The sequence below is a fragment of the Temnothorax longispinosus genome, chromosome 9 (assembly GCF_030848805.1).
Source record: "Temnothorax longispinosus isolate EJ_2023e chromosome 9, Tlon_JGU_v1, whole genome shotgun sequence".
Classification (NCBI taxonomy): domain Eukaryota; kingdom Metazoa; phylum Arthropoda; class Insecta; order Hymenoptera; family Formicidae; genus Temnothorax; species Temnothorax longispinosus.
The window spans coordinates 17,071,252-17,093,035 of NC_092366.1; the positions used below are offsets into that span (position 1 = coordinate 17,071,252).

Genomic DNA, 21,784 nt, shown 5'->3' on the forward strand with positions numbered 1-21,784 from the left:
AGCATCATGTCCAAAATCGGGACACAAGACGTTTTAAAGATGTCTCAAACTTGTTTTTAAGACGTCTTGTGTCCCCAATTTTGGACATGCGTGCCGTCTGAGTAGCGATCGGCGGTCAGAGTGTCACGACCGCGGATTGAAATTGGTAGCTTCAACGAGGCTCGGATCTTGATGCCGTAAGCGGAAGCGAGACCAATATCCTCACTTCCAATGATTGAAGTCACCGGTGAAGTTTGCTTCTCCATTGACTACGAGGTCGAAAATCTAACGGTTTCAAATCCTTTCGTCGAGATACTGGCTGAGAAAGAGAGAGAGAGAGAGAGAATGTGTGTGTGTGTGTGTGTGTATGTGTGTGTGAGAGAAAGAAAGGAGTCACCGATCCTTCGATCAGGATGCACGGCCGTGTGTGCGTATCCCGGCGCGTTGCGTACGCGCACGGATTGTATACACGCGCGTTTTTGTCCATTTCTACACGTATATCTGTTCTCTCCTACGACGATTATAGAAGGTTATTTTTAAATTTTCGAAACTTAGCTGTGCCGCAAGAGCGTGCGAGTGTCAGTACGAATCGGATGTCAGTAGGAATCCTGAAATATAAATAGACGATTGAAGTGGACCGCAATCACGGCGGGGGCTTTTCTTTCGTGTGACCAACGATTCTGAACTCCCTCCGAACTCTTTTTCCCACGCACGCAGCATCCGCGGATGTTAATTATTTATCATACGATTGTCTCATAAAATTAACGATCCAAAGAAGATAATGGAAGACATAATTAATCTTCTTGAAATATATAATTACTTAAGGGTGATAAAAGTCTCACTTGTGTCAGAGAGTATAACAAATTGTGATCTCTAAAAATACAAGTAAATACAAATAACATGACCCGTGATACATAACATATGATACAGAAAAACGTTTGAACGATTGAATTACGACGGTCGTAATAATCAGTGTTATATATAACTTTTTGAATCGCGATGGTGTTCAGTCATTCGGATCCGGTTTCTTCCGGACAAAAGAGACGTGGCGGGTTCGAACTGCCCCTTCTTTGTTCGCTTGCAACAACAAAGACCCCCGAAGACCGAGAGGCCAATAAAATTTGCGGGTTGCAGTCAGAACCCGATCAATAGTCGAGTTTCCGAGAAAAATAAATTCTTGCTCGCGGATCGCGTCTATCGCAAATATTTTCGAAGAGCTGAACGAGCGTAAATTAACGCGAGTGTATCACTATCACATGATGGTGGTTCGCAAAGACATTCCGGAAGAGTTAGAACTCACGATTTTTCGTTAAATCGGCGCCGTTCGAATGGAAACGTTAAGCCAGCTTGCTAAGTTTCTTAATTTTCTTAAAGCGTTCTTGCGAACTGGCAGAACGAAGGATTAGAAAAGCAAGGAGCAAGTTGAGAAGTTGTTATTAAACTTAAATATGACTAGATTTATTCATTAGCACATCCATTAAGTCACGTTCTCGTTACGCATTTTACTATAATTACTTATTATTCACTAAGTACTTATTTGATGAGTTTTTAATGAATGTTTAAATATTTATTCTAATACTCATTAAATATTCATTTAAATATTCTTCTTAAATACTTATTTAATGAGTATTTAAATGAGCGTTTAATATTTATTAAATTATTTAATGGACATATTATTATTAAACGCTTTTATCTTGCGATGAGGAAGATATTAAAATTTTCTACTGCCTAACAATTTTTAGAAATCAAAAAAATATTTCTTTTTCTTATCAAAATTAGATATTTAATATTAAATATTTCAGACATTCAGTTATAATCTTTCGATTTTAATTTTTAACGATATGCACAATATATCGTGAATTATTTATTGTTAGTATAGGAATTAATTTCAATTATTATTTAAAGAATAGTGAGAATAGTATTAAGTTTTATATGTGTCGTATATGTATATACACACTAACTGACAATCGATGTTCGCACTTAAGTAGCATTAACAAGATTGCGAAAGTGATGTACTAAATACATACATCTTGCGCAAGCACGGATGTATGCTATTCATTCATGATGATTTCCGATGAGTCATTTAATTTCCGCATAAGAAGCCCGAGGTACTGTGACATAGAAACAGTAACGTACGCGTGATACATTCTATATGATTAACAGAAGTATGTTCCATTGCCTATATCAATAATCGATACCAGGACCGTTTTATTATGTACGAACCATCGGAGCAAACCGTGTACAGCTGAAGTATCTAAACCGCAAAGTCCTATAAAAACGATGAAAGTCGCAAATCCATTTTCTCTAATAAAAGAAGAAGCACGTGTTCAAAAAAAGCATGAAAGTTTGCGATTGAGAAGTCAATGCGATATTAAACGACCTATTATTTATATTATAGGGAATTAATTAAGTAACTCAATGATTCTGAGATAATTATTATCTAATAGTAGCAAAGTCACTCCTTAATCATTGATATCGATTAAAATTGAATTTTAATTAATTTTATATTTCCAACCAGAGCTTTTCACTCCATTTTTGCAATGCGAGAAGAACAGATCTTCCTCGAGGAAATTAATTATTGATCGATTTCTCGAGTCTGAGTGAATTTCGTCTACCATTTAGGCTGCGGTCCACTTGACGCTACAAATGCTTCGAAGCATTCCTCTTCTCTTTTCTTTCAATGAAGAAAGAAGGAGAAGAAGAACGCTCTAAAGCATTTGTAGCGTCAAGTGGACCGCAGCCTTAGACGGTAGAATTCATCAGCGCGAAGATGATACATTCCAAGACGGACGAATACAATTTGTTGCAAACGCGGAAGTCGGTGACGGAAGAATATACGACATTGTCGTTAAGCAGATAGGATAAGTTTATTTTGTAACGTCGACAATTACGGGATTGCGAACGACGACCGTTAATGCAGGTCGTTGCAAACAAAATTCAATAGCAGAAGAAATTATTGTTACTTCATTGTTAGGCAGGTAGGCGGATTCGCTTCGCCAACGTTTACACGCAGGACGGATACCGTTAACGTTCCGAGAGCGCGCGATCTCTTTCCTTTACCTTTCACCATTTATCTCGACGACCGAATTATCGATCGCGTTGATATCTCGTAAATAGAGCGAGCTGAAATACACGTCGAGGCGTAACTTCTCATTCAACAACCCGAAGAGATCGACGCGAATAAAACTCGATGTAAAATCCGGTATTGCATTGTAGGTTTTTCTCGCATTTTCTTCTTATTTCGTTCTGGACAAAATAAAGTTTAAGAGGATCTTGAATCGACAAACAAGAATTTCTAAAACGCAACCGCGCTGTCTAAAATCCGTTTTGTTGAAGTTCATAAGTGTTATCCCGTTACTTTTATAGAATGGAGAAAGGAAACCGTTATCCTATATATTGTAAAAAGTTTATTTTTGATGAAAGTTTTAAAACGACTTAAGTATCTAATGAAAAAAAAAAAAAAAAAAAGAAGGAAGAGAGAACATCAAGGGAACCTGCAGAAACGAAGAATCCCTGCTGGGAAAAGCCGAGGAGCCTGAAACCATTCATGAAACTTCGTCCTATCGCGTTTTATCCCCCAAGGTAACGAAAAGACGCGAGATATTAAAACGACTTCGACCGAACTCCAATTAATTAAATCGGCGATTAACATTTCTTTAACGTGACTAAAATAATTCTCTGTTGCTCAATGCACAAAAAAAAGATTAAGAACAAATGTGTACGGTTAAAAATTTTGTCTCAAGCAATTCTGGCGGTTGATTCAACGACCGATTAATCAGACGAGTTAATCAGAGTTCGCTCGAAGTCACGAGTCACACCCTCGATCTGCGACGACAGTCAACAGTAACAATTCAACATCATTCAACATTGCGGACTGCAACGCGCGAAGAACGCTCTGGAATCGCGTGCGGCGCGACGGCGCGGCGCGTTAAAGGGCGGTCCACTCTCGCCGACTCCTGACTCTCGCCAAAAGTCTCGCCAAACGCGAGCGACTCCGCTCGCGGTCCGCGAGAAGGAGCGCGACGTTGGGCGCGTTCCGCGATTCAATACAGCGGCTTCGCAAGTCGCAACGTCGAACCAGACGTTGCCTCACGTTGCCTCACGTTGCGCACGGAGCACGGACGCATAAATGCATATTCGATTGCAACGAGTGCAACGTGAGAGCGCTCTCTCGCTCGCTCGCGCGCATCCTATCCTCCGTCTTTCTCTCCCTCTCTCTCTCTCCCTCTTTTTCTTTCTCCATCTATCTCTCTCTATTCGTCACGCGCGCGCACACACGCACGCATAGATCCTAGAAGCGGCGCTTGCACGTGCACGCACGAGGGCCCGGCGCGTCCACGTGTGCGTGCGCGCGCGCGCACGCGCACGCGCAACCGTAGCCTCGAACCCAGACGCGTTTGACGACGAAGGTGGCGACGGGGGAAACGTCCCTTTTCCAATTACGAAATTATCCAAGGCGGCTGAAAATCGAGGAAAGTATCGGCGATTATAAAACAAACGTATATATAATTCGCGTGTTTATCTTCTTATAAATTACGCATTAAAATAAAAGCGGCGCCTGCGCGTGGCGGCGCCAGCGTCGCGCACGGCGGCGCGGCTGGGCTCGAGGCTTGCCGTCCCGAAAAACGCCGTATGCGCATGTCACTTGTGAGCACGGTCTCTTTCTGTCGTGGCACCTGGAGGTGAGTGGTTGTTCGTAGTTCGCGCACCGGTCGACTTATCCGACGAATCTCAGCCGAGGATACCGCATCGGACGACAGGTACGGAATAGAACGGCCGACGGGACCGCGGCGTGCTGTGCTGTGCGTATAGTTTCGCGATCGCGTCGCGGCCGGCCGCGCAAAAATTCGCAACTCGTTTCGGCCGCGAGACGGTCCAAGTGCCGCATGGCCGGTCGTCGTACGGCCGCCGCGCCGAGAAGACCTCTCCTTTCCCGTCCGTCGCCGTAGCCGTCGCCGTCGCCGGCCGTCGGCATCCGCGGCGCGTACCGGCGCGCCGACGACGAGCGTCGTCCCGTGGGATCGTCGTCGGTCGCCGAAAATAAAATCGCGAGCGGGCGAAAAAAACGCCGGTCGAGCCGGTGGCGGCGGCGGACGCCGTTCGAGATCGCGAGAGGAGCGGACCGGATGCACTATGGCGGCCGCGCTTGTCAGAGCGCTGGAACTCGCGGCGATCGCGGGGCTAGAGAGAGATTCGAGGAGGTTCGCCCGCGCGGCGGCCAAAATTCCGCGATCGTCCTTCGCTCGGTTACGCTCGTGCGCGCGCGCACGTTGCTCGACACCGAAAAATCGCCGCGGTGCCTCGCGGCAGGACGCGTGCGGAGCTAGAGAACCGGAAACGCGAGGTTAAAGGTGCTCTTCTTTCTCTCTCTCTCTTTCGCTCTCTCGCGGGGAGCCGCGAGTCCGCCCGGAGGCCGTGTGCAACGCCGACGGCACGACTCGCCCCGGCGGCCTCCGGAACGTGCCTTCTGGAAATCGATTCGCGAAGAGGATACGACCGGGACACGTCGCGCCGGCTTTGCTTTTGCCTTCGGCAAAAACGATATTCTCCCGTTAGCGCGATCGGAGTTAAAGATCCGCGGAAGAATCGCGCACGATCTCGGGCACAGCAAGGTCGTCGGATCGCGCGGGGGGAAGGGAGAAACCGACGTCGGGTTTCGTAAGGAGAGAGAAAAAAAAACTGGGCGGTATCTCTCTCGAGCCGAGGAAGCGATTCCGCGAAGCGATAACGGTCGGCCTCGCCGATCCCGTCGCGTTCCATCACGCTCGCCGCGAATCGCCGGCTGTAATTGGCATCCGGAGGCTCGGCGGGGCCCTCGCCGTAATTTTCCATCGCGAGCTGCTGGACCGCGAGAGAGAGAGGCGGTGGCGGCGACGGCACATTTTTGGCCACCTGATCCGCCACGTTCGACTCCGAGATTAGCTGCCCGCGATTCTGTCGAGAGCGGGCGAAAAATCTCACGGTCCATTCGGCGAGTTTCGTAAGAGGGAAAGAAAGAAAGGGGGGAAAAAAAAAGAAAAAAAGAGAGAGAGGATCCGTAATAACGTGGCATCGCGCGCGCGGTGCCGAGCGTCGCGGACAATCGTGGCAACAGCGCGCCGCTCCTCCTCGTCACTTACAAAATGGCGGCCGGCTGCCATGCCATTCTCGAATATTCACGTTCGGCCACGTGGACGAGCGGGACAAAGACCGCCGGATGTCGCCCGATCGGGTCCACGCGCGGCGGCGTTCGACATGCGTTCGGGGAAAAACCGTTGCACCATCTGGCGCAACGCGTGGCCGGCGCGAAATCGGACGGAAGACGCGAATCGCGGCGATTCCCCCTCCTCGGAGCACCTCGGTTGCTCCGGACACCACGTTCGGTTCCATATTGCGGCTCGCGATTATCAATTGATCTCGATACGGACGGTCGGATAGTCACCGGTGCGCGAATTAGATACGAATTAAATGTAATGTGATCGAAAGCCTGAATTTTCTTCGGGTGACGTGCTCTAACTCGTGTACTTTTTATTCTCAGATTACTAGAAGAACTCGCCTAAAACTACAAAAATGGGCAAGGAGAAGATTCACATTAATATCGTCGTTATCGGACACGTCGATTCCGGCAAGTCGACCACCACCGGTCATTTGATCTACAAATGCGGCGGTATCGACAAGCGTACCATTGAGAAGTTCGAGAAAGAAGCCCAGGAGGTAACGTCCCACAATTTCTATTCAATTATAAAAGTATATAACCGGTGTGTTAGCGTTGCGACATGGTGATGATACATTTTTTTCTCATTCGCGGTTTCCACCCGAGGATCATTTTTGAATCCGTTGACGGCCTAGAGTGTCTGAATGTCATTTCGCTAAAGTCTTTTTCAATAATATTAGAACGTTCAAACGCATCTAATAATGATGATAGAAGAATCTGAAATGGAATAAATCTAATTGAGACGATTGCTTTTTTTTCTTTAGATGGGCAAAGGTTCCTTCAAATACGCCTGGGTACTCGACAAACTCAAAGCCGAACGTGAGCGTGGTATCACCATTGATATCGCCCTGTGGAAGTTCGAGACCGCCAAATACTACGTGACGATCATCGATGCTCCCGGACACAGAGATTTTATCAAAAACATGATCACCGGTACCTCGCAGGCCGATTGCGCGGTGCTGATCGTTGCCGCTGGTACTGGTGAATTCGAGGCTGGAATTTCGAAGAACGGACAGACCCGCGAGCACGCTCTTCTCGCGTTCACCCTCGGCGTCAAACAGTTGATTGTCGGAGTTAACAAAATGGATTCCACCGAGCCCCCGTACTCCGAGACCCGATTCGAGGAAATTAAGAAGGAAGTGTCGTCCTACATCAAGAAGATTGGTTATAACCCGGCCGCTGTTGCGTTCGTGCCGATCTCCGGCTGGCACGGGGACAACATGCTTGAGCAATCTTCCAAGATGCCCTGGTTCAAGGGATGGGCGGTGGAGCGTAAGGAAGGCAAGGCCGAAGGTAAATGCCTTATCGAAGCTCTGGACGCCATCCTGCCACCCAGCAGGCCGACTGACAAGGCTCTCCGTCTTCCCCTTCAGGTAACGTTGTCTTAATTTCGCTCTTCTCAATCTTCCACGCGAGTAATTTTACATGATGATAAGATTTTACTATTTCATTCGTGGTTTCCACCGGAGGATTTTTAATCCTTTGACGGCCAAAGTTTGTCTGATTCTACGCGATATTATTAAGTGAATGATTAACTTTATTGAAATGGAATAAAATGTTTCAACATATTTCTCTCGTAATTGCAGGACGTGTACAAGATCGGCGGTATTGGAACGGTACCCGTCGGCCGTGTTGAGACCGGTGTATTGAAACCTGGAATGGTTGTTACCTTTGCGCCCGCTGGATTGACCACTGAAGTTAAGTCCGTCGAGATGCACCACGAAGCCCTTCAGGAGGCCGTGCCCGGCGACAACGTTGGTTTCAACGTCAAGAACGTGTCCGTTAAGGAACTGCGTCGTGGATACGTCGCTGGAGATTCCAAGAACAATCCGCCCAAGGGTGCCGCCGACTTTACCGCACAGGTACGCTCGTCAAACTTAATTGTGCTCGTTTTAATTTATCTTTTCGACACTATGATGAGAAACTAATGTCTTCATTCGCGGTTTCCACCAGAAGTTTTTCTGATGATGGTTGAATGCGTCTGAGTGTCTCAATATTTAAATATAAAAATTATAAATGTTATTAACTTTTGAGGCATTTTGAAACATGTAAATTATGAGCATGTAATTAACGCAATTGTCCGTTTACAGGTCATCGTGCTTAATCACCCTGGTCAAATCAGCAACGGATACACGCCCGTATTGGATTGCCATACTGCCCACATCGCCTGCAAATTCGCAGAGATCAAGGAGAAGTGCGACCGCCGTACCGGCAAGACCACCGAAGAGAACCCGAAGGCCATCAAGTCCGGTGACGCCGCCATCGTCACCCTGGTACCCAGCAAGCCTATGTGCGTTGAGTCGTTCCAGGAGTTCCCGCCCTTGGGACGTTTCGCTGTCCGTGACATGCGTCAGACAGTAGCTGTCGGTGTCATCAAGGCCGTCACCTTTAAGGATCAAACGGGCAAAGTCACCAAGGCCGCTGAGAAAGCCCAGAAGAAGAAATAACTATTGTAATAGTTTCCGTGCATACACCGATAGTTTCCGTGCGAATATGCCGCCGGGCGAACAACGGCGTACACCAGCCGACGTTACTCACCCTCCTTTGCACGACTCGCAGGAGACGAATTCGACAGCATTGTCTACAGCGGAGTACCTCGTGAGGACTTTAACGCGAGCTACGATCGGGAATGAGAAAGCAACGATCCAATCGCGAAGATTGGCGCTTCGTGCACGCGAGATCGCGCGTCTACCGCGCTTCCTCGACACGCGGACATTTCGCTTGTCGAAATGGCTCCGTCATTTTTTTCACCGCAAGGAGTTTCGCAGGAAAGAACACGGGAGACATTTTGCCGCTGGCACGATATGTATTTTTCGTCTCGTGGGAGTCGCTAGGAGGAAGAGCGAACTTCGCGCGAGCTATCGTAAACAACGTACACCTACCAACTACTTCATAACGAACATCAACATAATTTAGCGCGGCTTAATTATATTTTCTAATTACTATACGGAAATAAATTCTGTATATATCCGATACTCGAGAAGAAACATGTCATTATTACTCTACGTCGACATAGTTACTCGATTGGTGACTTTGTCAAGTTAATCATCATCCTTTTAAAGAAACGTTTCATTTATCGCTCTCACATCTACGGTAGCTATACGGTCTGATCAGAAGAAAAATAATATATATATTGCGGCGATGTCCGCGTATATCATTTTGTCTTGGTAGCTTTTTTATATTAATCGTTCAGACTATTAATTCAGGAAATTTAGACTAGAGAAGGCAACGGTAGTAGGTCTTGACAAAGATAGATTTCGTTGGGATATGGGACCTGTAATTTCCTCTAATTATCTTTCCATTCAATTGTAGGTAAGACAAGTTGTATCCTGATGGGAAAAAGAAACTTTTTCTACGAAATATTCCTTTTATCAACTAACGTCAGACGAGAAGTGCATGCGCAGAAAAAAAAAACTGCTTTTACAATGACTCGGTATTCTTTACCTTCCCGCGATTCTTCTACAAACGACGCGAATTGGTTAACGGTTTTCTGTACATACATATAAATACCAGCGATGACGAGTAAGAGCGAAAATAAAGAAGCTGCGCGGAAACGAGATGCCGGTGATTCACTGTCACCAGTACGCAAAACCCGATTCCCTGTCTTCCTTGCAACCTGCTCGGATGCTGCAATCGACACTACCACGAAGACTCGGAAAGAACGCTGTTCGATAAAGGCATGAAATGCACGTAAGCGCAATTTATTTAGTGGCACACGTATGAGACTCGAGGCAGTGCAAATATAGGGCAGAATTTTTTAATCATGGCATATGGTCAACTAAATAAAAATTCGTATGCATGGCGACTAGCCAATTTATTCCGCTGTAACCTGTACGAGAAAAAAACCCTACTATATTGTTTATATGAAAAACGCGCGAAGCTTAATAATTGTCATGTATACAGCGTTTAAAACTGTTAACAAATAATGATTAGAAACCAGTATGTTTTCCCATCTAATAGTACCATTTGTCTTTTACGCTGCATACGAATTGTTGCAATATTTATATTTCGTTTTATCATTTATTTATTGATTTAAAAGGACTGCTATATCGCATTGTCTCAATTCTTCTATATGAATAAGTTGCGATTATGTATTTAATACGTGCATTAAATAATGAGGTATTTCGTTTCAAGTGCTGAGATTTCGTGAAATATAAAAAGCATTTGGAGTAATCAATGTCGCTATCTCTTTTTCATTTAATTGAAATGTATACTGGATGTATAAATATTAAAATACAAAAATTGCATTAACTATATGGGCGTGCATGATATGTGTTATATATTGAATTAGTTTGTCATCTTAGTACGAATAACAAAAAAGAGAGTTTATGATCAATCTTGGAATTTTAGTTTTAGCATCACCTTTTATTTTATTTTTTTATTTTTTCTACTGCTTGATGCTTTGTCAGGTTTTCAGAGTTTGGAAAGTATGAGAATTTTTATTTTGCAAGAACTTGTGCCGTTGAAATCTAATATCAAAAAAATATGAACAAAGTATAAAAAGAATCGAGCGATAGGCGGCACTTGGTAACTCTAGCAATTTCAACATTTAAACAGCAAAAACCCCAGAGTCTGAAAAAATGGCAAGATAAATCAGACGAGAGTTCACATTGGCTTATACTCCTAAAATATTGTTTTTAAAAACCGCAAAAATTGCTGGAGTATCGAGAAATTTAGGTAATCAGGTAAGACATGGCGCGGCTCAAGATCTCTTGTAATCTATATTACAAAATCACGTCACGTTACTTCAGGATGACGCAGTCGGACATGATGCGTGAACATTTGGATGAATGCACGCCCAGGCACGTTCTAGCCCAGCACGTGTCCAAGCATTTACTACCTTTGACCAGAGAGAAGGCTTCTCTCTGCTTTGACTATGAAAGTATGAATTGTCAGTTGCTCTACCAATCCCTCTATTTTTTCTATGAGATTTCTATGCGTCGCCACAGAGGAACCTCTGGCAAGTGGCAACGCAATAATGGTCGCATTCGGCGGAAAAGCAGCTTCATGACCATTTTATACCAATGTAGATTGACTTTAATCTCGGTTTAATTTTATTTTTTTTTTTTCTAATTGTTGGAACTAGAAAAAGACAAAATTTTATATTCTTTTTACTCACAACAGAATTTTCAATTCTTTAACCGAAATGATAATTGGGAGATATATCCGGAATTCTTCATTACAAGTTGAATAATAATTTTATATAGAACCAGAAAGAAATCTCTTCCCTCTTTATTTAAAATGTATTACATATTATATGATCCTAACACAGTCACCACTATGACACTGAATTTCTTATTCATTTTATGCCTTAATCTTTGATCATCGGTGATCATCATGGGATGACAGTTAAATAACATTCATAAATTCCTTTTTACAACTCAATATTATATATTCTATTGTCGGAATGCTGAATAGGTCATGTGCTATAAACTAGTTATATTACCTAGCTGACAATAAGCAAAAGATCCGGGTTTTCGATTCTTGGACTTACCACCCTATATATTAAAACATATTCTGCTGTGTTTTTTTATAAATATAAATAATATATTTATCCAACGTGAATCGAAAGCTAAAATACTATAGTAATGAATGTGTTAAAACAAAAAATTGGACTTATTAATTGTTAGATCTAAAAAAAGGATCAAAAATCTAAAAATTCGTTTACTTTACGTATGAACATGTTTTTCATATCTGTATCTAACTGTTTAAAGTTTTCTGTCTTTGTCACAGTCTTCCTATTTTTCAAATTAAATTGGGAGCAATATTCCTCCAATTCCTCCAACTAACATATGAGAATTGGCATTGCACGTGCTCTCGTTTGATAATCATTCCGAGAATAATTCCTAACAGGTATTGTAATAACTAGCTCTTTTATAATGTTGTACATTATATTATTATATTGTAAAGTAAATTGTAAGAGAAATATAATAAATGATAGAAATGTGAAAAAAACGTATTGTATATAAAAGAGAATCGCGAACGGAATCGGCGGGGGCGGTGGAGGGCCTCTATAAGGTTGACCCATTTCTAGCGGATGTTGGTTAAAATCTAAGATAAAAACTAATATTTAAATTTATAACTAACAAAATAAGAAAATGCAAAGTCCAAAATGCATTTAATCGCAATGACATTCGGACAAGCGGGACGGCCTTTAAAAATATTGCTTATATATATATATATCTTTTCCTTGATACTAGTATCAGATTAAATAAAATTAAATTGTGCATTATCATGCAGATGAAACCCACGCAAATTGCAGATGTAGCACGGACGCGCACCAAAATGATGTTTTATCGGCAGTGTCGGAAAATGAACGTGGCTACGTAGTACCACTTTCGAAAATGGATGTAATGGCGCTAGTGTACAGCTGAAAAAGACCGGGATGGCCTCTCTGCTCTCTCAGGCTTCTCTCTGTCCGAAGTCTCCTGTCTCGCTATGTCGAGGTTAGGATTAGGGAGTGTTTACTTGTCAAACCCGCGGCGTCGTGGGAAGACGTAGGCGAAACATGAGGGAGATCTGAGAAGGTGTGACGGCACGCCTCTCGCGCGAAATCATGTTTTTCCCCGTAGGATGGCCGCGGGTCCTCAACACCTGCGAGCAGGGCAAGATAAACGCGGTGGTGTGCAACAGGGACAAAATTATGTTCGCCATTCTCACCGCGGATGCCATCGTCATCTGGTACTGCAAGGCACGTAATTTAGGCCGAGAACGATCTCTTCTCTCATCCGTCGCAAGTCGCAGTTCCAAACCTTAGATTTGGAGCGAGAATTCGGTTAATAACTTCATGTTCAGTAAGATCGGAACTCTGCGCGATTATCTCGTTATAGAACAACATCTGTCCATAATACGTTAACAGCAGGGATATCAAATTTTATTATTTGTACTGAGATCATAAATGTGACTCTACTCGGGTAGTCAAATCTGTCGAAAAGAACAGATTTGACCGCAGAAATTGAGCAGAATCTGTTATCTTGAAGTTATTTAAATTCCACCTAAATGCTTACAAAGTAACAGATTTTGCTCAATTTTCCTTGATTTCTGTTAACAATCTGCTGTCGAGCTATGTTGACAAGCTCAGCTGGCAGAACATACCCAGATAGCAAAGTGACATTTAGTGACTGCTATTGCCGTAATAATGCCGTCTTAGTGACGGCAACACGTCAAGTTTCCGTCACTAAGACGGCATTTGATGTCACTGCTATCTGGGTAAGTAATGTAGACGCAGTTGATGCCAATTTGCTGCAATGTTCTGCTCTAATCTGCTGGCAAATTGCTGCTAACAATTTCATTGTGATTATACATGCTTTTATGATTCCTTGTACCTTTTACGATTAAATCTTTTACATGTGTTAAGCTGCACATGTTCCCCTTTGTAATTTCCTCAGATGTTTCTGTATCTGATAATTTTTGACACACAATTTATATTGCAGCCCTGTGTACCGATTGTATTTAGCAGACGGTCCGCAAATTCTTTGTGGCAACATGGTGAGAACGTCTTGGTGCAATGGAGGCCAGACTCGAGTATGCTGGTTATCGCCACGTCCGACAGCTACCTGCTGTTCTACAGACTTTCAGACAACAGCGCGGAGGGTCGGGGACTTTACGAACAACGAGACTCGCCGGTTACCAGCTTGAAACGGGATAGCGCAGAATTATTTATCAAAGAAGTCATTCCATCCCTCGTCTTGAGTTTTGTGAGTTCTTTGATAATGTTTCCTTGTCAAGCGCAAAGAGAAATTTAAAGTGAAATTAATTGTGTATTATTAATTAACCGATTAAATTATCATTCATCAAGGTTCATCAAGGTTGAATGGAACTAGTGATTTAACTTCATCTTGTTTATTCTGCAGGAAAAGTCTGCTTGGATCGACGGTGGGATCAGTTCGTTGGTTTGTATACGAGACGAGCTTATGGTAGCGACCAAAACTAGCCATGTGGTGCGCCATAAATGGGACGGCACCGTGAATCGCGACTATTCCTTAGACCTGAGACGTATACCGTTCAGTATTGATCAGCAAATTTCTACGGTGGCCGTACCACTGACGGAGAATAACGTTTATGTTACCGATATCGAGTATTCACCTCTCGTTGGAGGTTTCGCTATTGTGCTAAATAATGGCAAAGCCGCATTTCTCACTGCTCAATCTTTGAAGTTTGATCCTAATCAAGTGCAGGGGATCTGGGCTCAGGATTTGGACGATGCTACTTGCGCTGCTGTTAATCATAAATATCGGCTAATTGCTATTGGTAGGCAAAAGTAAGTGTCAATTTTACCTTGCTATTCTTGAGTTTATAAATGTATCATTATTATTTTATAAAATGTAACTATAATTTTGATATCTGTGCAACATATTGTGACTCGAATATTTTAATTTGCAGCTCCGAAGGCGTCGTATACTATGTCGATGAAACAACTGGCGGTTTAGAGATGTCGCACACCCTGAGTCTATCCTCCAAGGATTACCCAGGCCGACCGGGTAGCGTCAAATGTCTCAGATGGACGCCCGATAGTTGTGCCATCGCTCTAGCTTGGGAAGGCGGTGGCTTAGCACTGTGGAGTACCTTTGGTGCTTTATTGCTCTGTAGCTTGAAATGGGATTACGGCCTACGTGTGGATCTGACGCACGATAATCCTCTGCATATCCATACGATGGAATGGTCCGCGGAGGGTTATCAGTTGTGGATGCTGCGAGAATCTCCAGGATCTTTGGTTACCAACGAAAACGGCAACACAGCGACTAATTCTAATCGCTCTCTCATTCAATTGGACTTTGCTAAGAGTCCTCTGACTATCAATCCATGTATGGGCCATCATGGACATCTATATCTTCAAGGTGAAGATAGACTGTATTTAAATCTGGGCGCCGGATTATCCTCGACCGCCTCGGGTTTTCATCTTGCCGCCGAAATGCCCAACGACAGTATGCTCCAGACACTCGCCGGCTGCAAACAGTGGCTCGTTGTTCCTATTCCGACTGCATACAGTGGTTCTAATTGGCCGATTCGGGTAAATATAATATTTGCAGGAAAACGTATTGCAAATTACTGACAATTTTCATATTATTTAACTTTATTATTCTATCATGTAATTTTGTTGATCATTTGATATTATAAATAATTCGTTAATATAACATTAATGAAAAAGTTTTTTAAAAGTTTTGTTTTTTAAATATCTTGTGTATATCATATTTTTAAATATCATGTGTTAATTCATATATGTGTATTTATGTTTATAGTACACTGCAATAGATAGCGAAGGTTTAAGTCTTGCAGTGGCCGGTCGAACGGGACTAGCACATTACTCCCTACCTTCGAGAAAATGGAAATTGTTCGGTAACGAGAGTCAAGAGCGAGATTTCATAGTGACTGGTGGATTGTTATGGCATAAAGGATATCTCATAGCCAGCAGTTATTCCATATTGGACGATAAAGATGAGATTAGAATTTATCCGCGCGATACTCGGCTCGATAATAATTATGTCAAGAGCATTAGAATGCCCTCGCAGGTGCTACTATTGAATACGATGAAAGACAGACTCCTAAGTTTCTGTGCCAATGCTCAAATTAGTATCTACGATATGGTGTTGCAAAACGGCGTGGGTAAGTGCGAGATTGCTTCTACATTTTGAAATCGATTTTGAAAAAGTTTCAATCAATCCTCACTCAATGGACATGCTATTATTTTAGAAGCTGCCGGCATCGAATTAACGAGAATACAAACGGTGGACATCAGTGGACTGTGCGTACATCCCGCTTGCGTAGTCAGCGCCACGTTGACCTCGATTCGCGCCGAGACCGCTGGCAGTCATCCTCACCCTGAGAGTCTCCTGCTGAACGTCTCCGGACGTCTTCTCATGGTACAACGTGAACATTCTACCGACAATTCGGAGGTCCTCTTTACGTGCGGCGCGCCGACAGTATTAGCATCCTACGTCGAGAACGTTTGGGTACCGTCGCGCTCGAGGAGGGACAAGCCGCACTTAACTGAGGCTCTGTGGTTGTTCTGCGGGGCTCACGGAATGCGAGTTTGGTTGCCGCTATTCCGTAATCATCAGGAGAAGGCCCATGCCTTTATGAGCAAGCGGATAATGCTACCATTTCACTTGCGCATTTACCCATTGGCGATACTCTTTGAAGACGCGATTCTACTGGGAGCCGAAAACGACACCGTGCTATTCACGTCGGATACTAACTCGCCCTTTTCACTGCCCTTCAATTTATTGGAGCTTACGGTATTAATTTTATTTCTTTCCGTATGTAGACAACTCTGATATATACAAATAAATATAGTGATATATTAGTTAGGATAATTTATCAAGTTCTCAAGGAATTATTCAGAAGATTAACAATTTTATTATTTTTAATTATTTCTCATTATTTCTAATTATGTAACTTAAATGTAATGTAATGACTTTATATTCCAGAGTCAAGTGTATCTGCATCAGATTCTGCGTCAATTGATACATCGGAACTTGGGCTATCACGCGTGGGAAATAGCGCGCTCGTGCTCCGCATTGCCGTATTTCCCGCATTCATTGGAACTGTTGCTCCACGAAGTCCTCGAGGAGGAAGCGACGAGCAAGGACCCGATCCCGGATGCTCAACTACCGTCCGTCGTGGAGTTTATCCGCGAGTTTCCCGGTGTTTGGGCCAGAGCCGTCGTGCAATGCGCTCGCAAGACCGAAATCGCGCTTTGGCCGTACCTGTTCTCTGTCGCCGGTCCGCCGAAGAAGCTACTGCAAGATTGTTTGCAGCGTCAGCAACTCGATACCGCCGCCAGTTATCTGATCATTCTACAGAACTTAGAGCCATCCTCTGTCAGCAGGCAACACGCCACGTTACTGTTAGATGCCGCGTTAGAGCAAGGTAGATGGGAGCTATCGAGGGATCTTGTGAGATTTCTTAGAGCAATCGGTAAATAATCTCATAAATCTTTGTAAATATATAATTAATTGTACTTATAAAATTAACATAAAATTTCTTTTCTAAATTTAGATCCGAATGACGTGGAGTCGCCACGTACATCGTGGAGTGGCAGTGCGAAACTGGTAGGCCCTCCCCAGACACCTCCTCTTTCTCCGCACGAGGATGATCTAGCCTTGGTCTTGGGCACTATGCAAGTTTCAAGGAGCCGCAGTTATAGTACCACGGTTACGCCCAAAGTGCAATCAGAGAAAGACGTCGCGCCGTCCTCTATGCTCGAGAAAACCCGGAACGTTGTTATGAGGCGAAAGAAATCGGTTCCGACAGTAAAATCGAGCGAGAAAACAGAAAACAAGTAAGTTTTTCCTTTTCATTTAAAAGTAGATATTACCATAGAGTTACGTGAATATTCAAGACATCTAGAGAATCACATGAAATAAGCTAAAACAAAATATATTGTAAAGCAAGTTTTACAAATTTTCTATTTTATTCTTTTTTCTTTTGCTGTCGAACTAAAACTAATCAAATATATATATTTTTTCAGAGAAGGATCGGCGGAGGAGTTCTTCATTGATGTCATTTTGCAACGTCACGCTCGGCGGCTGCTTTCAGCTCGCCGCTTGACCGACTTAGGTAGATTCGCAGCCCGTCTTGACTTTCATCTAGTGACATGGTTCGCTCGAGAGCGTGATAGAGCAGCGAAAATTGACGATTATGTGGGCACGTTGAAGGCAGTCCACGAAGACTTTGCATTTCCATACCCGACACTTTCGTTGCCAACGCTGCAGAAACTTCGGAGATCTAGCCTCACCTCTCTACACTCCATAGTATCCGATGACGAGACCTTGTCCCCGAACTTGGTCGTCGACGTACCTGACAGCGGATACACTAGTCTTCCAAGCGGTAGACCACCGTATACAACGTTGGTCTCGCCCGTAGCGAGCTTAGAGACGCAATTTCCGACCGCAGAAGCCAAATTAACGCCGAACCTGATAAATGGTGAGTCCTTCGTTAGAAACTTCTATTCAAGTAAAATTTCTTTAAAAAGATGCAAGTTACATATTATAGCAAAAGATCTTTGTGCACTAATAATTTCTTTTTTTTTGCGTTGGATTTGTAATTACAGATGCCAACAGTGTTCTTAGCGATACTAGTACAATCTGGAGAGATGATGCAGACTCCATGGTTGGCTCTGTGTGCTGGGTCTCACCGGAGTCAGTGGGACCTACAGAAGTCAATCAAGCCTCATTGACTTCCCCATCAATCGGTCGGGCAGAAGTACAGCTTAGGTATAAATATATGCATATTTTCTTAATTAAAAATCAAAATTAAGAAGTTACTATTGTATATCTTTTATATCTACATGTTTATCTTTAAATCTTTAACAGGTATTTACTGCAACTGTTTCTCGAGGGTAGTTGTCTAGGATGGGCTGCGGTGGTAGCTACTGTTCTTCGAGATGCGGCGGCCATGGCTAGAACCGTCAGAACAGCACATGCACCAATGCAAACTTTCGATTCTATAATCAACCTGAGGGACGGATTACTTACATTGACTAAATGGTCTCATTCGGAATGGTATGTGTACATTATCGCATATATGTATCTTCATGATGTTTATATGCGGCGATTTTTTAAAAGTTAAGATTTAAAAATTTAAGTATTTGCTGTACAACAACCTTGGAGTTTACTCTTTCAATAAGAGATATTTTAACGAAGATATTTTCTTAAATTTCTAATTTATTGAGTAACTTATAAAATTTAAATTTTTGCTAGAAAATATTTTTAATTTGCTCGATAATTGACAAGCGTTGATATACGCAATATATTCAATCTATTGAGTTAAATTGATTATATATTCTCTACAATTTAATTAATAAACATTGCTATTCTGATTTCAGTTTGGGATACCGTCCCTTCATGTCTAACATCCAAAGCCAAATATCGTTGTTGAATAGATTGGTGATAATAAAGCAACAGCAGGAACAGGAGCAGATACCGGAAAGCCCTTCGCCGAGTCCGGCTCCATCCGCCGGCAGCAACCAACGCGGTACTCTCTCCCGCTCGAGGCATTCTTCGATTAGTCACGCTTCCAACACAGCTCCACTCGAAGAGGAACGCTCCCACGAATCGCTGTTGACCGTCGAGGAGTCCGTATTTCACGGAAGTTACAATAATCTCAACGCCACTGAGGACACGTCGCCGCAGAGCGCTTGCACGATCTCATAAAGGGTGCTTTACGAAAAGGCTGTCCACTTTACTGTGTATTTTACATACCAAATGTTGTAATTGTTTTCATTTAAGACTAAATTTTAAAAGATATTATTTGATTATATGTTTCAGACACATAAGGGGATTCCGTATATACATATTATATAATTATTACTTCAAAGAGATCTTATTTTCAGGCCGTTGATTTAAGGCCTTGATTGTCTTAATATTAAGGATAATTTTTGTAATGCGACAATATTCTGCAAAACTGATACGGACGATGCAGGCTGTTCCCGGAACATATAATTATAAATCGGAGAAATCCTGGAAATTTGTACATAAAGTTTTGGAACGTCTTTTTATTGACTTTCGAAGATTTTGAATTGTACAGGGTGAAACATGTAAAGGTGAATGATTCACATAAGCATGTGATTGTACATAAACGCTTATGATATTATTGTTAAAGTATACGCTGTGTCGCGAGGAATAAACGTCGAACGCGATGTACGAAGTCGCCAGGGCCAACGGCAATTCTTAAATTATTTTACCGCTGAGTATAAAAGTATGAAATGCTCATTCGCTAATTATGAGCAATAGAGAATAGCAATATAGTGAAATTAATGAATGAACAGCGGTTCAGAGATATTAAATCAAAATTGGCGCATCTGAGAGGTCTGATATTATGATAATTATGTAATACGCAAAACAATGAAAATTATTAATAAGCTATTTATACATATTGTATCATAGACGATCATACAAGTATATGTTATATTTTCTCATAAAACTCTTTTCTGTGCTTATTTTATTAGGTGCTGGAAGATCTACATTCGTCGATAGCTTAACGAACAAGCAAAATCGGAGATATTGATAAAAGGAACATTGATTTACAGCGTAATTCTTAATTATACGTAATACTTTATGGGGTAAAAACAAGAAACATAAAATGACATATAATTAAGAATCATCTTGTATAAGATCCCGAGAGCAGATGCATTATTTTTCAAGATTTATCCGGAATAATGAAAAATTTTTTTTTCTCAAGTCAAAGCTTTCAAAGAAGATGAAAAGTATATAAAATGACATGCGATCTATTTCACGTCATCACTATTTGTCGTTTGATAAGTTCATTCCGCTTAATCCCGCTGGACAAATGATCGATAAGTTATCAGTATCTAAAATACGTTCATCGAATCTAAATATTCAAGTGTATTTACCATCGTCGTATCAATCTCGTGTTCCACATTGCGACACGTTTTTATGGGGAATGTTTACCTCGCAGGTGTTTCTAATACATCCGATACGTGATATTTCCTCCATTCGATCTAAAAGCAACGATTATTCAGCGCACGAGGAAAGTCCATCTTTATCCTGTGGCACACATAATTTAAGGAAAGACGGTATTGCGTTGCGTTGTAACAGCGTTTTTGTCGAACCATTATTTCTCAATTTCTGAAACTTCTACGAAATTTGTATCTATGAAACTATGCGTCTTTTACAGAATGGATTACAGTCAATCGCAATCGTGATTGCGCGGACGAGTTTATCGCGGAAAAAGCTAGGTGGTTTCGCAAGGAGAGGAAAAAGGGGAAACACGTGCCGAAGATAAGAATGCAAACACTTTCAGCGAGATTCCTGAAACTCCACGCGCAGAAGCACGTGCGAAACAACGAGAGAGAGTTTGGTCCCGCGATAATAACTACAAATACTCGAGCAAATATTTTAAAGAATCGCGCTGATTCGAAGTAAAAGGAATTAAAGGACGTAAGAGTCGCGAATGATAGCGCAAAGCGCAAACGCACACGACGAAGAATCAGGATTAATAGCCGGTTAGTTACGCTCTGTTTTTGATTCACTTTTTTATAAATTTACGGTTCTCTTATTAATTGTGTATAATTCTTTCTTGCTACGATTAATCGTCATTAATTAATTGTTAATTGAAATATCAAAGTGTTCTATCCATTTGAATATAATTGAAATATTTAACTAAATAATTTCAATTATAAATTTACGGTTCTCTTATTATAATTGCGTATAATTCTTTCTTGCTACGATTAATCGTCATTAATTAATTGTTAATTGAAATATCAAAGTGTTCCGCAATCCATTTGAATATAATTGAAATATTTAACTAAATAATTTCAATTATAAATTTACGGTTCTCTTATTATAATAATTGTGTATAATTCTTTCTTGCTACGATTAATCGTCATTAATTAATTGTTAATTGAAATATCAAAGTGTTCTATCCATTTGAATATAATTGAAATATTTAACTAAATAATTTCAACATACGACTATAAAACTAATAAAATATCGTGGATATTTTATTGTTGGTCATCGTCATTGAGAGAAGCCTTATCTACAATGTGTTCTTTGCTTCCTGTTTTCTGCTCTTACCTCTTTGCAACTATCTCGTATTTTGCAATTCCGTCGCGTAACGTGATGTTTCTTGTCTCTTCTGAAGTTCGTCAAT

The 21,784-nt window shown here is 42.1% G+C and overlaps 2 protein-coding genes across 5 annotated transcripts; both read left to right on the forward strand.

The window, feature by feature from the left end:
• The first annotated feature begins 4,581 nt into the window (after positions 1–4,581).
• On the forward strand, positions 4,582–9,147 carry Ef1a-f2 (elongation factor 1-alpha F2). Its single transcript, XM_071787372.1, has 5 exons — positions 4,582–4,739; positions 6,497–6,672; positions 6,937–7,545; positions 7,759–8,034; positions 8,263–9,147. Exons 2-5 carry the CDS (start codon positions 6,529–6,531, stop codon positions 8,617–8,619), a joined length of 1,386 nt encoding a protein of 461 aa, XP_071643473.1. The 5' UTR covers positions 4,582–4,739; positions 6,497–6,528; the 3' UTR covers positions 8,620–9,147.
• A 3,418-nt stretch (positions 9,148–12,565) lies between these two features.
• On the forward strand, positions 12,566–21,336 carry Rich (guanine nucleotide exchange factor subunit Rich). Of its 4 annotated transcripts, XR_011733571.1 has the most exons (15): positions 12,566–12,863; positions 13,606–13,869; positions 14,026–14,432; positions 14,555–15,182; positions 15,412–15,775; positions 15,863–16,407; positions 16,600–17,089; positions 17,171–17,453; positions 17,643–18,097; positions 18,225–18,387; positions 18,487–18,675; positions 18,999–19,980; positions 20,121–20,234; positions 20,591–20,708; positions 20,810–21,335. XR_011733571.1 is itself a non-coding variant. In XM_071788105.1 (12 exons), exons 1-12 carry the CDS (start codon positions 12,729–12,731, stop codon positions 19,324–19,326), a joined length of 4,251 nt encoding a protein of 1,416 aa, XP_071644206.1. In that variant the 5' UTR covers positions 12,566–12,728; the 3' UTR covers positions 19,327–20,095. The 4 variants fall into 4 exon arrangements, 1 of the variants encoding a protein (XP_071644206.1); XR_011733570.1 differs by having other exon boundaries at positions 20,121–20,708; positions 20,810–21,336; XR_011733572.1 differs by having other exon boundaries at positions 12,726–12,947; positions 20,121–20,708; positions 20,810–21,336.
• The last annotated feature ends 448 nt before the right edge of the window (positions 21,337–21,784 follow it).

Excerpts from the sequence above, each read along its gene's own strand:
- Ef1a-f2 (XM_071787372.1), top strand. The coding sequence starts at position 6,529 with ATGGGCAAGGAGAAGATTCACATTAATATCGTCGTTATCGGACACGTC. Across the intron at positions 6,673-6,936 it reads TCGAGAAAGAAGCCCAGGAG|ATGGGCAAAGGTTCCTTCAA; the intron begins GTAACGTCCCAC and ends TTTTTTCTTTAG. Across the intron at positions 8,035-8,262 it reads CCGCCGACTTTACCGCACAG|GTCATCGTGCTTAATCACCC; the intron begins GTACGCTCGTCA and ends GTCCGTTTACAG.
- Rich (XM_071788105.1), top strand. The coding sequence starts at position 12,729 with ATGTTTTTCCCCGTAGGATGGCCGCGGGTCCTCAACACCTGCGAGCAG. Across the intron at positions 14,433-14,554 it reads ATTGCTATTGGTAGGCAAAA|CTCCGAAGGCGTCGTATACT; the intron begins GTAAGTGTCAAT and ends TTTAATTTGCAG. Across the intron at positions 15,183-15,411 it reads GTTCTAATTGGCCGATTCGG|TACACTGCAATAGATAGCGA; the intron begins GTAAATATAATA and ends TTATGTTTATAG.